Source organism: Zea mays, chromosome 5 (assembly GCF_902167145.1).
Source record: "Zea mays cultivar B73 chromosome 5, Zm-B73-REFERENCE-NAM-5.0, whole genome shotgun sequence".
In the NCBI taxonomy this organism is placed as follows: domain Eukaryota; kingdom Viridiplantae; phylum Streptophyta; class Magnoliopsida; order Poales; family Poaceae; genus Zea; species Zea mays.
In genome coordinates this window covers 206,814,963-206,828,835 of record NC_050100.1, presented here as the reverse complement: position 1 = coordinate 206,828,835, position 13,873 = coordinate 206,814,963, and the positions used below count along the sequence as shown (strand labels likewise).

At 45.0% G+C, this 13,873-nt stretch overlaps 1 protein-coding gene across 7 annotated transcripts; it reads left to right on the top strand.

Annotated features, from left to right (window-relative positions):
- Positions 1–766: 766 nt before the first annotated feature.
- On the top strand, positions 767–6,222 carry LOC100272398 (chaperone protein dnaJ). Of its 7 annotated transcripts, none has more exons than XM_008683133.4 (9): positions 788–1,072; positions 2,286–2,363; positions 2,460–2,535; positions 2,700–2,773; positions 2,867–2,937; positions 3,061–3,101; positions 4,142–4,198; positions 4,488–4,586; positions 5,368–6,222. In XM_008683133.4, exons 1-6 carry the CDS (start codon positions 1,040–1,042, stop codon positions 3,092–3,094), a joined length of 366 nt encoding a protein of 121 aa, XP_008681355.1. In that variant the 5' UTR covers positions 788–1,039; the 3' UTR covers positions 3,095–3,101; positions 4,142–4,198; positions 4,488–4,586; positions 5,368–6,222. The 7 variants fall into 7 exon arrangements, 5 of the variants coding, with proteins under 5 accessions (XP_035823669.1, XP_008681353.1, XP_008681356.1 ...); NR_158635.1 differs by having other exon boundaries at positions 860–1,072; positions 4,512–4,586; positions 5,368–5,602; XM_035967776.1 differs by having other exon boundaries at positions 767–1,072; positions 3,061–4,198; positions 4,512–4,586.
- The last annotated feature ends 7,651 nt before the right edge of the window (positions 6,223–13,873 follow it).

The following is a 13,873-nucleotide window of genomic DNA, read 5'->3' as shown; positions in this document are numbered from 1 at the left end:
TCCACTTTCAAAACTCTAGGTGGAGCAGTTCCGCTCTAGAGTTTAATTGTTTTCTCAAAACTAGTGGTAGTGATGAGTAAATAACTCTAAACTCTATATTTAGGTTACATTTGTAGAGTTTTTGGAGCAACAAAAGAGGCACTCTAAAAAATTTACCACAACTCTGAAAACTCCATAGAGTTTGCAACATTGAAGTTGGGGTGTTTGACTAGCCCTTGCTGGCTCCTCCATGGAGTTCTGCTCTAGAGAGCGGAGAGCCATGCCAAACATATCCTCTAGGTGGAGGAGCTCTAGTTCAGAGTTTAGATTGTTTTCTAATAACCACTGACAATTACGGGTAAACAACTTTAAACTATATATCTAGGTTACTTTAATTTCAGAGTAATAAAAGACGCACTCTAAAAAAACTTCAACTCTGAAAACTATATATAGCTTGTAACTCTGGAGTTACAGTGTTTGGTAGGCTTCGCTTAGCTCCTCTTTAGAGTTTTTCTTTGCAGCTATACTAGAGACATTCTAAATTAATTTAGGGAAACAAGCAAGCTCCAACCGATGTCTTGTACTTCTGATTTTTAACCCTAGACGGCCCAAACTTTTATCTAGAATTCTAGGTATAGTATAACTATCTCATAGAAAGAACAAATGTTCTTCCCGATTTATTTCGAAACAACTTCTATTTTTTATACAATATTTTTTCTGTATTAATTACATTTACATTAGTTCGACCGGGTTAAAGCCGCCACCACCATAGGGTGAGAGCCGTTCCGGCCACGAAAGGACAGATGTTCCGCTCGGTTCCACGTCATCACCTATCTCCGTTTGCATATCCATCACGCAAAATGAATAAAAAATTAAAACAAAGGAAAACAGAAAAGCTGCGGAAGTTGTCAAGAACTCCGACGATCCCACATATCCGTCAATCGATCGACTCCCGTTCCCCTCGGAATCGAAATGGCCCCGAGAATTCCAACGCACAAGAAGGGGAACAAGGGAACCAGGCATCGCGAAGAGAGCCCGGGGTGATGAATTGTTACGGTTCATGGACGGAGCAAGCAAGGAGCCTCTCCGCAAGGTAAACACCAACACGCGATTCCTCTTCAATCGCCAGCTGTTTCCCGAGATCTGGTGTTATAACCCTTGTAGATTCGACTCATGGACTTTTAGCTTCAGTTCGACCATGGGGGCAGTAACGGATTCGGAAATTTTGGGCTGAAAGTTGTTCCTTGTGTTGTTGAGGTGCCGGAGGGGAGTGGTTAATTGTGGTGTAGCGCTATGGTGTCAAAAGGTGGATGGAGTCCGTGACATTTTCTTATTGATTTATTTTAGAGCTGCTTTTTTTGTGTGCGCATGATTGATACTACTACTGTAGTATTGCTTTGTTGCGGTATCTCTAGTGCACACAAGCTGTATGGTTGCTTTAGAAGTGGCCAAAATTAGGCTTGCCCAACCGGTGCAGGTGACTTATTTAGCATGCTGAACTGTAGGTAGTATTCTAGTTTGTGGCCGTCGTGTAAGTACATATGCGTTGGCTTTCAGTTCAACCGTCTTTACAGTATTCGGAAATTGCTTAAAATTCAGTGTTGATCATAGAGGCGACACAAATGTTTCCTATTCAGAGCTGGTATGGTCATTACTCCGAATCATAGTATCAGACAATGGCTGGCATAGTATTTATCCACCATGAAAACACACTTAGTTTGCAAGTCTGAATTTGGCATCCTCTACATGAACTGAAACCAGTTAACCTCTTACGAAGTAAGAATCCTTGGTCTTGAACAAATCAAAGCTTCCATGCTTGATGGAACCAAACATTTCCTCACCAGTAACACATTTGTTGAAACAATACTTTCATTACACTCCAAGTACAGCCGTACATTGTTCAGCTTAACCTCATGATTTCTTACTACTGTAGGTCTAACATTTACACTGGTAATCTGAAGAGCTCAATGTGTGGTCGAACAACTGAGCTCTTGTTCTTTAGTTAGGTTCTTAACCTAAATTTGACCTTCTTGCATTGGTAGTGTTCGCTTTTCCAAAATGAATTCCAGCTACCTACCTCAAGCCACAATTTGTCGTGATTTACGACTTTCAGAAATTGAACAAAAACTAAGAGGTTTATTGGCAAGTGTGACAATTGTTTTCTAGCAAATGCTATCTTTTCTAGCAATTGTTTATGGGCTAAATGCCATCATATTTAGAAGAATGTTTATTGCAATATGTCATACCAGTTAATTCATTTTGTATTATATACTATCTTTGTTTCATGAAATTAATTATGATTGCAGGACTACTACAAAGTTCTGGAGGTTGACTATGACGCATCTGATGACACCATCAAATTGAGTTATAGAAGATTAGCTTTGGTAAGATGATGTCTAACCTCCGCTCGTCTAGCTAGTATTATGTATTAGCAAGCAAAGATGTTTGGAGATCAACTCATTAACTCATGCTTCTCGTAGATGTGGCATCCGGACAAGCATAAGGGCAATAGCAATGCCACAACTAAATTTCAGGAGATTAATGAAGCATACAAAGGTATTCTTCCAGCATTTATTACTTAGGCACCAAAACTCTTTACAATCATCCATACTCCCCCACACCAAAAAAAGAAGGAATGGACGATCCCACAACCGCAGACTCATATGAAGCATTCTTACAACCTTACTAATTATATCTCATTAGTTTCTTATTTTTTTCAGTTTTGAGTGACCCAGCTAAGCGACTAGAATACGATGTTTCCGGTTGCTACGAGATCGACCAATATACTTTGCGTGTAAGATTTTCTTGTTCCGTAGCTAGACAGTAGATGTTTGAGACGATTCTTTATGCACTCATTTTATTATCTCTATCCTCTGTTGTATTTCAGGAGTACCTTACAAAATTTAAGGGTATGATACTTACCTGTAATGGCCTTGGCATAGACCATTCTTCTAAGTGGTAAACACAATACAACTGAGTTGTCACCTATTTATTTCGAAATGATGTTATGTTTTCTACTCTTGATTATTGATGGATGCAATGTAAACAACTGCATGATGATATCATATTTGTCGTTTCCAGGGCCCGACATTTGAGGGAACTGAAACCCCATTGATCAACGGGTATGGATTTACTACTCTATGTAAGACACAATGTGCTGTATCACAATTCACAAACAATGGCCCCCTACTCCCCTTAGCCACTTTCTGCCAAAAAGATGCATGTATGTTTACTAATTCCAGATGGAGGATGGTCTGGGCTCCATTCTCAATGTTTAGTGAGTTGTGCTGGAAATTAGGTCGGGTCGGGCTAGCTCGGCCCAACCCAAGCGCATCATGGTTCGAGCCAAGAAAGACTACAAACTTTTGGGTCGTGTCATACCAGCCCAAAGGGTAGAAACAGTGGCTCAGCTCGATCCTAAACCACGTTATGTTTTCGTTGGGCCGTGACGATCAGTCCGACCCATTACCCATATATTTGAACAATATAAAATCTAAATATTACAACTAAATAAAGTCCATAGCTTACTAAATTAAAGATATTAAACAATACTAACATCATTTAACCACATAAAGTGCAAATATTACAACAATGTAAAGTATATAGCTTACTAAATTAAAAAATTAAACAATTACTAGTTAGATGCCCGTGCGTTGCAACGGCAATACAAAATATTTTTACACAATAATTACATAAAAATGAACACCACATATATAATCGAACCCAATATCTCAAAAAAAAATTGGCAACAATCAATACAGAAATAAACTGATACAAATTAAATTATACAATACAAATATCACAAAACAAAGTTTTAGAAGCATGTTATTTAAGAATCTCACAAATTACATGTCCGTTGTCGTCTCGCCACCGAAGTACAGCACACCTCAATGAGAACTTATTCTATAAGATAAGTGATAATCTAGTTAATTTAGCTAAGCTGGACATAATCGTTTAAGTCGTTACTCCCTCCCGACCGTGGCGCCCACTCGATGCTCGTCGATAAGTCGCTCCGCCAACTCATTCTACGCCTTGAACAACCTCAAAGTGGGCCTGCGTTCACTTGCTCTCAACGTCGGGTAGGATAGAAATGAAATCCAATAAGGGACTAAAATAAACAAACAAAACATGACACAAAAATTGACTGTTTCTTGGATTGCAGATAAACTACGCCTCTGCTCATGACAATGAAACACTATTTGATATTATTAGTGTAAAGGTATGGAACTTATCAGGATATCTAGGAAATTTACTGCAATTTATGTATTTTGGTATCAATTATCAATCTGCCAATCAATCATTTTCTTTTGCTTTCTTCAATAAACATTTATTGGCAAGACAGATTAGCATGAATGTTTTGTTACACTTTTTTTTACTGCTTGCAGTATTTTCTACCTTTTGAAATTATGCTTTATAGTTATAAACTAAACATGTATTTATGTAACAATTTAGTTTTCCAGAAACAGTTTTCCAATCTATTTCAGAACATGATCTGGTACTTTGTGAAGTTTTTTGTTTGTTTGCTTGTGCAGACTCTGATGAACCTCTCAATTGACGAGCGATGCAGGAAAAATAATTTGTCCACAAGCATGATTGCATTATCCCAGGTGCTTATGAAAGTTTTTACTTTTTCTTCAATATGAATAGTCTGAACGTGTGGTGTGGCCTGTCTGATCTATTTAGCAGGTTTTAATTTTTTGTTTTCTTAATATCCCTGTGCTTTTCATGCATTGACCAATAACTTAGCGTTTGGAATAGGTTTCTCCTTTTTGTATCATTATGTACTTATGTGTACTTCCAGGGAATACCATATTTTTCATATACTGTACTAAATTGTTTGGACTAATAATAAAAACCCTGAAAAGATTTCTCATGGCTTTCCGCAATTGCAGTTAACTGCAAAAGGTCAGATCTTTATGCCTTTCACACACTGAAACTGCTCAGATATGGTTTTAAAATGGATGTTGTACTGCACAGTGTAATGAATATGCCAAAAGGGAAATATGATAATATGGCTGGCACCTTGGTACAGTCACCAAGCGGGTTCATGATAATACATGTGATGTGTCTTGTCTAATTGACCGGTTTAGATCCTATAAGGATTTGCCACTTTGTGATGTAAGCTTAAGATGAATGCGAGTTTAGGTCATTACAATTCAACATTTCCAAAGCCCCATTTGTAATCTCACTCTGTTAGAAATAAGACAGTTCTTTTTTTTTGGAAAAAAACATTTTTTGCCCCATATGCATGTGCCTTTCAGCCTTTGATTTAATATGTGAACTGAGTACCCAGAGCTGGCACATGCTTCTATAAACTGGTCAGTGGTAACCAAATCTAAATTGGGCCATGTAATGTGACATACTAAGAACAGGTATCCTTTGCTGCAGGTTTGAACTTAGAAGATGGCCCTGCACACTCTGCCTCGACGTCATCTTCACCAGAGCAGACTACTGATGTTGATGGAAGTACCACCGGTGATGTCACCTTCTAAGTATAACTTGGGTAACCTTATTACCTCTTCTCTTACTCCAAATGCTGGTTCGGTGTTATCCATGTTCTCATCATTAACCTCTTAAAGTTCTGAAAAGACAAGGATGAATGCACACTGCACTTCCTACTGCACTTCTTTTGAACCTATCATGCAATGTCCTTCTGCTTGGGTGTGAGCTTCAAAAACACACTGAAATCTACTAAGCTAGTAGTTCATCTAAAAGAAAAGGTGTGTGCTCTGTTCTTTCTATCCAGCATAATTGGCTTCTAATTAGAGATAAACTCCAATACTAAGAACCTTCTGAGGAAGAAAAACAAGGCATTGAATGGTTACAGTTATGTTCTGTGTAATAATGGTTGTGTGGGAACCAGCATCCACCTTCCCTCTGAATGCAGTTTTGGCTAATCATGCTGGAACACAATTCCCATCCAATGTGATCTGAGTCTGCCACCTCTAGACATGATGATTGAAGCCAGGACAAACTTCGGTGATTTAATTTAAAGAGAAATAAATATTAAAGGTGGTTTGATTATTTGGACTACTCTCAATTAATAGCATTATCTTTAACAATGCTACCTGTAACTTCAATATTTGGAAAAGACGAAACAGGAGCTTAGCTTGGTGCGTCGAAGCGAATCAGAGTAGAAGAGATCCCCTCACCCTTTGGAGAGACACTACTCTTGTATCTTCCTCTGTTATAATTTTGTACATATGTAACTTTCTTCATTTTTATAGATATACAATAAATAAATAGGTAGAGGGCTCCCCTCTGGTCCGCTGCAGCCAATCCACCGCCGGCACCGTTCTGGCTGAAACCATCCCCATTGGCGGCCAATGCACCGGCTCCGCCGCTGCGACTCGCCTCCTCCGCTGGCGGCTCTGGCTTGAGCGGGCGTACGCCAGAGCTCCACCGGCAAGCACCGCGCCGGAGACAACGGCGAGCGTCCTCCTGGTTGGTGGCGCACAAGTGAGGAAACAGGCACGGCAGGAGGACAGGAGACAGAATTAAAGTAGGGGCACAGCGGACGCGGGCGATGATGCCGATCGAGAGTCGAGGCGCAGCCGAGGCGATCTCCTTCCATAGCGGAGGCGGATTTCTCGATTTGGGGCGCGGGTTCCTCAATTTGGCGCTGCGGACGCGGATACTGATGTCGATCCCTTCCATAGCGGACGCGGATTTCTCGATTTGGCGCAGCGAAGACGATCTCCTTCCATGTCGCGTGGGTGCAGACAGCAGAGAGGAGAGCGAGGGCGAGAGAGACGGCCATAGACGCGCGGAATTGAGGAAGGGGGTCGCGGGGGCAACGGCCGCGGCGACGCCATGCTTGGCAGGCGGGATCGCGGGGGTTGCGGGGGCTGCGGCAGGAACGCCATGCGTGCGTGGGAAGGGGATCGCGGGGGCTGCGGCAGGAACGCCATGCGTGGGAAGGGGATCGCGGGGGCTGCGGCAGGGACGAGTGCGGGAGGGACGCGGGATGCGGCAGGGGCGTTGGATGCGGTTTGGATGCTCTGGATGCGGCAGAACGTGCACCACGATTAGCTGTGAACGTCTACAATAGGTACTTAATTAGTAGTAGAGATTGGCTTCATTGTGCCATGACGATCTAGGTCCGTCTTTAGACGCTAGTTTGGTGCATATTAATTTGTTTTAAGTTGTGTTTTGAGCTCTTATTTTTGAATGGTTCTGGTGCTGGGCAAAAAAAATACTCTAGTCATGATCATGGATTCTGGGTATGCCATCTCAGCTTTGTCAGCTGCGGGGGTGCTCAACCGTGTAGACTCACTGTTCCATGTAGGCTAGGCTCGCAGCTATCCCGTGGAATGGATTTGATTCCAGATCTCATGGCAAGCAAGTGTACCCGCTGTCCCGCTCCGTGGCCCATGGTTTTCGTAGGGCATCGAAACGGACGTGCGGTATGATGAGACGGCGCCGTGGGCTCGCGCCGTACGGCAGGTTTGATGAGCAAGGCAATATTATGTTGATGTCAGTGACCTGTTTTGTTTATGTAGACTAAGGCGCTGTTTGGTTCCTTTAGTCATTAGACTAAATTTTAGTGACTAAAGTTTAGTCGCTAAAGTATCCCGTTTGGTTCCAGTGACTAAACCGGACTAAAGAACATTAATTGTTGTGAATAATGACTGTTTTACCTCTATTAATTAATGGATGTTTGCTATAAGAAAAAGTGGAGAGGGTAAATAAGGTAAAAATACTACTTTAGTCCCTTTTAGTCACCTCCTTGGTGACTAAAGAACTAAAATTTAGTCACCTCATTTTAGTCACCGTGCTTCTTTAGGGACTAAATGTGACTAAATTTTAGTAACTAAACTTTAGTCACCCCAAACTAAGGCCCCGTTTGGTTTAGGGGACTAAACTTTAGTCACTTTTAGTCCCTAGAAAAGCAAACATGTTGACTAAATTGAGGTGACTAAACTGGGTGACTAAAAGGGACTAAAATATGTTTTTTACCTTATTTGTCCTCCACTTTCTTTTTGAGCAAACATCAACTAATTAATAGTCATTTTTTACAGCAATTAATGCTTTTTAGTCTGATTTAGTCACTGGAACCAAACGGGGTACTTTACCAACTAAAATTTAGTCACTAAAGTTTATTCTAGTGGCTAAAGAAACCAAACAGGGCCTAATTTTTAGTAACTCTTTTATTTTATTTTAGTTTCTAAATTGATAAATAACGAAACTAAAACTGTCTTAGTTTCCGTATTTTATAACTTTTAATAACTTAAGAACTAAAATAAAATAAAATAGAGATACTAAAAATTAATTTATACAAACCAAACACTATATATATCTGGCTCTCCCTCGCACCCTTGGTCCCTTTTCTCTCCTCGGCCTCCGGTGGTGGTGTCACGGTGACGTGTAGGAGTAGGAGAAAAATGAATGTTCTCCCGCACGCGGCGGACAAAAGCTGCGCTGGCTATCCTGCCGATCCACAAGCAAAGCAGCCAGGCGACTGGCAGGCTGCGGCCTGCGCCGCGGTCACTTCCATGGCGTCCGCATAGGGCCGCAGCAGGTCGCGTGTATTTTCTCGGCTTCCCATCGTGTTGCTGCTGACAGACAGACTAGATTCACGTTTCGTGTCTGAGGACGGTTTCTTCGTCCGAGCCGGTGGCGCCTGTTGTACTCCTCCTACTGGATAGTTTGGACGCTCTCGAGCCGCGCCGCGGTCAAGCAACGCTGACGAGCGGCGGACGGCGCGTTAACCTCGCCGGACTGTCGTTCGTCAGTGAAACTTTAAGCGTCCGTTGCCCGCTGAGATGACCGGGAAAGCAACGGGACGTGACGCTCCCCGCTCGGAGACGACAAGGGCGCTGTTGGGGGTGATGGGAGACTGGCTGTCTGGCGCTTCGCCGCGGCCCGCGGGCGCGGGAGAGGATCCCAGCCAGCTCGGTGCCGTGCCTGCCGACCCGACGACTCGGCACATCACGATATTCTTCGCGGGGGCTCGGCCGCACCTGCGTAGCCCGAGACGGCGGGACGAGGACGTGCCGCCTACCGCGCGGCACCCCACCCCACCCGGACGACCCGAGCGGTGGACGCGGGTTCTTTCTGATCTCGCACTCGGCCTCCACCTCCAGAGTGATCCGAACCCCGGACGCTTGTACAGTTGTACGTCCCTCGATGGCTGTGGGCAGTGGCCATATCTTTCCCAGCGGATATTGGGCGTGCTTGTATCACAAGCTACCGGTCGATCAATGATGGACAGGCAGTGACCCTGGCGGGCGGAGTGAGCGCCTGTCCCGCGTGCGTCTCCGAGGATTCGACACAACAGAAGCCTGCCTGTGCAGTGGTGGATTCAACGAGTACGGCACCAGCGCGAGGGAACAGTGACCGCGAAGCGTCAAGCAATGAATCTGCGGTGACCTGCGCTGCGCCTGCTGTGGAGGCAGGGCAGACGGAGCGGCGGGAGACAGGCCAGGCGTAGCCGCGTCGAGGGCTCCACAGTACTTTACGCTGCACTCGCGATGTGGATCCATCTTGTCGGTGGCCAAAGTGCAGCGTTGCTTAACCATCCTACCCGTCTCAGTCCAGAGCACGCCGTGTACCCTTCCAGTATTATGTGTCTGGGTATTTCAGTGTCTGAATTGATCCTACGTTTCCTTTTCTTGAGAGCGCTAATGATGCTCTCGTGTCAGCAGTGCTACAACAGAGAGCGATATGCCAGCCGTCTTGCAGAAGCAGCATCAGGGAAACACAAGCAGTGGGCCGCCTGTTGATCCTGCGAGTGGGCCGAGGCGCAGTATGAGACAACGCGTCAAGAGCACAAGGGTCCATGGGCCTGAGTGGGTGGCATGACTGGCGTTCGGAGAGTATACTTCTTCCACTGGCGTCGCGTGGGAAGGGCAGGAAATGACAGAGAGAGCTGATTCTCCTATTGTAGTTCCTTAGAACTCCTTCTTCCCCTTCCTGCTACTCTCTGTTAATTCTGCTGTAATTCCGCTACATTACTACCAATCAATACGAGTGCCAGTCGAACCCTAACAATTGGTATCCAGAGCCTACGGTCTTGGGAGTGTTGCAAAGCTGGAGTCTCAGCCGTGCCACACACACTTCACTCGTTTTCAGCGCCGCCAGGGAATCATGGATCCGACGATGAAGATCATGTTGGAGGAGATGGACAAGCGTTTTGCGGCGCTGGATTCCAAATGGGATAAACAAATCGGTGATATCTTACGCGACAAGGAGGATCGGGTGGTGAAGTTGGAGCAGGCTCAAGCCGATCTGGTGTCCTGGCGGCCTGCCGTGGACGCCGCCATGGACGACATCAAGCTCGATCTTCGGCGGCTGAACAAGCATGTGGAGCGCTCGGTTCTCGAGTCGGCGGCCACGGAGTCGGGAATCCTTCCCCACCCGGAGCCAGGAGCACCGCGCGTTCCTACGGGCTTCTACACCGACGGCCCTTTTGGGCACCGCGACGACAATGACCTCCGGGATCAGGGATTTGGGTCTGTCATGACCTATCTTCCTGACCCGGTCAAGGGTACGCGAACCGCGCCACATCCTCCTCCCTTATCGCGTTTTCATGGTCCTATGTTTGATATGGCTCCTTCTCGAGTTAGATCGGGTAACATGTCGGGGCAGGGTAACGGCCATCTGCCTAAAATTCCATTTCCAGTCTTCGAGGGTCGGCACCCACGGTTGTGGATTACTCAGTGTGAGAATTACTTTGATATGCACCAGGTTGATCCGAATTCATGGGTCAAAATCGTATCGATGCATTTATCACCCACAGTAGCATGTTGGTTTCAGTCGGTTTTATTCCGTCATCCCCGTTTGTCTTGGCCTCTCCTCTGTCAATTGCTTAATGAGCGTTTCGGCAAGGATCAGTATCAGTTGCTGTTACGGCACTTATTTCACATCAAACAGTTGGGAAGTGTTGCTGACTATATTGAACAGTTTTCATCTCTAGTAGATCAGCTCTCGGTGTATGAGTCTGGGGTCGATCCATTATACTTTGTTACACGTTTCGTAGATGGTCTCCGCGACGATATTCGCGCTGTTATTATGCTTCAAAGGCCTATGGATTTGGATACTGCTTGTTCGCTGGCACTTTTGCAGGAGGAGGTGTCGACCTCTGGTGGGCGGGGTGATTATCGCAAGAGCGATCACAGTTCCTGGGCGAAGCCTCTACCCAAGTCGGCCATGCCTCTACCCCCACCACCTGCCAAGCCAGACAGTTCTGCATCACCACATCTGCTGAGTGATCGTCGTCCACCTTTTCAAGGACGCACGACTGATGACAAGCTTGCTGCTCTTCGTTCCTTCAGACGGGCAAAAGGGTTGTGTGTGCGATGTGCTGAAAAATGGCATCGTGGTCACACTTGTAACCCCACTGTGCAATTGCATGCTCTTCAAGAAGTCTGGGATCTTCTTCCAGCAGATGATTCTCCATATCAGCAGAGTTTACCAGACGCAGAGGAACAATTGTTTGTGGCTATCTCATCTGATGCAGCAAAAGGGGTAATTCCAAAAAGAGCCTTGTCCTTACTGGGTGTCATGCAGAATTTTGAAGTGGTCATCCTTATTGATTCTGGAAGTTCTCATTCCTTCATTAGCCAAAGTACAGTTGCCCGCCTGAAACGTACTACACTGCTTCCTGCTACTGCCCGAGTCAGAGTTGCTAATGGTTCTATTATGCAGTGCTCTCAAATTCTGTCGCAAGCCCACTGGACGGTGCAAGGGGTGGAGTTTGTCTTTGATTTGAAAGTTTTGCCTCTTCAATCCTTTGATCTTATTCTGGGCATTGATTGGTTAGAGACTTTCAGTCCCATGGAAGTTCACTGGAAGCAGAGATGGTTGCTCATTCCCTATCAGGGGTCTCAGGTGTTGTTGCATGGGGATCAAGTGGATCCTATCGAGGACATTGTCATTCAACTGGCTCTCGTTCAAGAACATTTGGTTGAATCTGTACAAGATGAGGTTCAGCCTGAGATTGCTCAACTCTTGAAACAGTTTGCTCTAGTTTTTACCAAGCCGACAGCATTACCTCCAGAGCGTAGCTGTGATCACCGAATTCCTTTAATTCCTGGTGCACATCCTGTCAACATTAGACCTTATCGGTATCCACCAGCCCTCAAAGATGAGATTGAGAAACAAGTTTCTGAAATGATTAAAATGGGCATCATTCAACCTAGCTCCTCTGCTTTTAGCTCCCCAGTCTTGCTGGTTAAGAAGAAGGATGGAACTTTCAGGTTTTGTGTTGATTACCGCTACCTGAATGCCTTAACAGTTAAAGCTCATTTTCCCATTCCTGTGTTTGAGCAACTGATGGATGAATTGCATGGAGCTTGTTGGTTCACTACTCTGGATCTCGCTTCGGGTTATCACCAAGTGAGGCTACACCCTGGGGAAGAATTCAAAACAGCGTTCCAAACGCACCATGGACAGTTTGAATTCAAGGTTATGGCCTTTGGGTTGTCGGGGGCACCAGGTACCTTTCAGGGGGCAATGAACACTTCCTTAGCACCCTTACTACGCAAATGTGTTGTTGTCTTCTTTGATGACATTTTGGTTTACAGTCAATCCTTTGAGGACCATGTTCAACACTTGTCCCAGGTGCTCACTATACTCCATCAAGATCAGTGGTTTGTCAAATTGTCTAAGTGCAAGTTTGCTCAGCAGACCATTTCTTATTTGGGCCATGTCATTAGTGCCCATGGTGTATCCACTGATCCTGCTAAAGTGGAGGCTATTGTCAGCTGGCCTGTCCCTTCAAATATCAAGGAATTGAGAAGTTTCTTAGGCTTAGCTGGTTACTACAGGAGATTTGTGAGGCATTTTGCTGTCATTGCCAAACCTCTTACTACCTTGCTAAAAAAAGGAGTATTCTTCATTTGGACCCAAGAGCAGGAGATATCCTTTGTTACTTTGAAAGAATCCCTTAGTTCGGCTCCTGTTTTAGCCCTTCCTGATTTCACCAAAATTTTTGCTATTGAAACCGATGCGTGTAAACACGGAGTGGGTGCTGTGCTCTTACAGGAGGGACACCCCTTGGCCTTCATTAGCAAACCTTTGGGAGTGAAAACTCAAGGACTTTCTACTTACGAAAAAGAATATTTAGCTATCTTAGTGGCAGTGGAGCAATGGCGACCATATCTTCTCCATGCGGAGTTTGTCATCTACACTGACCAGAAAAGTCTCATCCACCTTAATGAACAACGGCTTAGTACACCATGGCAACAGAAGGTATTCACTAAACTGTTGGGCATGCAATACCGTGTTGTCTACAAGCAAGGGCACGAGAACAGGGTGGCCGATGCATTATCTCGCAGACATCATGAGCACAGCTTATATGCTATGTCTGTTTGTTCTCCACAGTGGTGTCAAGATGTTTTGGCTGGATACTTATCGGATGAGACTGCTCAGTCCCTAATTAGCAAATTATCTATTAACCCAGATGCTGTGCCCAATTTTAGCCTACAGGATGGTCTCCTTCGATTCAAGGGAAAAATATGGCTGGGCAATAATGTTCAGATGCAGCAAGCGGTGTTACAGGCCCTTCATTCTTCTGCAGTTGGTGGGCATTCTGGGATTCCAGCAACATATCAGCGGGTGAAGCAGTTGTTTTCATGGCCCAAGCTCAAGTTGTCAGTTCAGCAGTTTGTGGCTTCCTGCACTGTATGTCAGCAGGCTAAGCCTGAAAGGGTCAAGTATCCGGGATTGTTGCAACCTTTGCCCATTCCTGCTGGTGCGTGGCAATCAATCTCCATGGATTTCGTTGAAGGGTTACCAGTTTCAGGTGGCAAAAACTGCATTCTAGTTGTTGTGGATCGCTTTTCCAAATTTGGGCATTTTATTCCTCTCAAGCATCCCTTCACAGCTTCTGTTGTGGCCAAAGCCTTCATGCAACAAGTCTATCGGCTCCATGGCATGCCATCAGTTATTG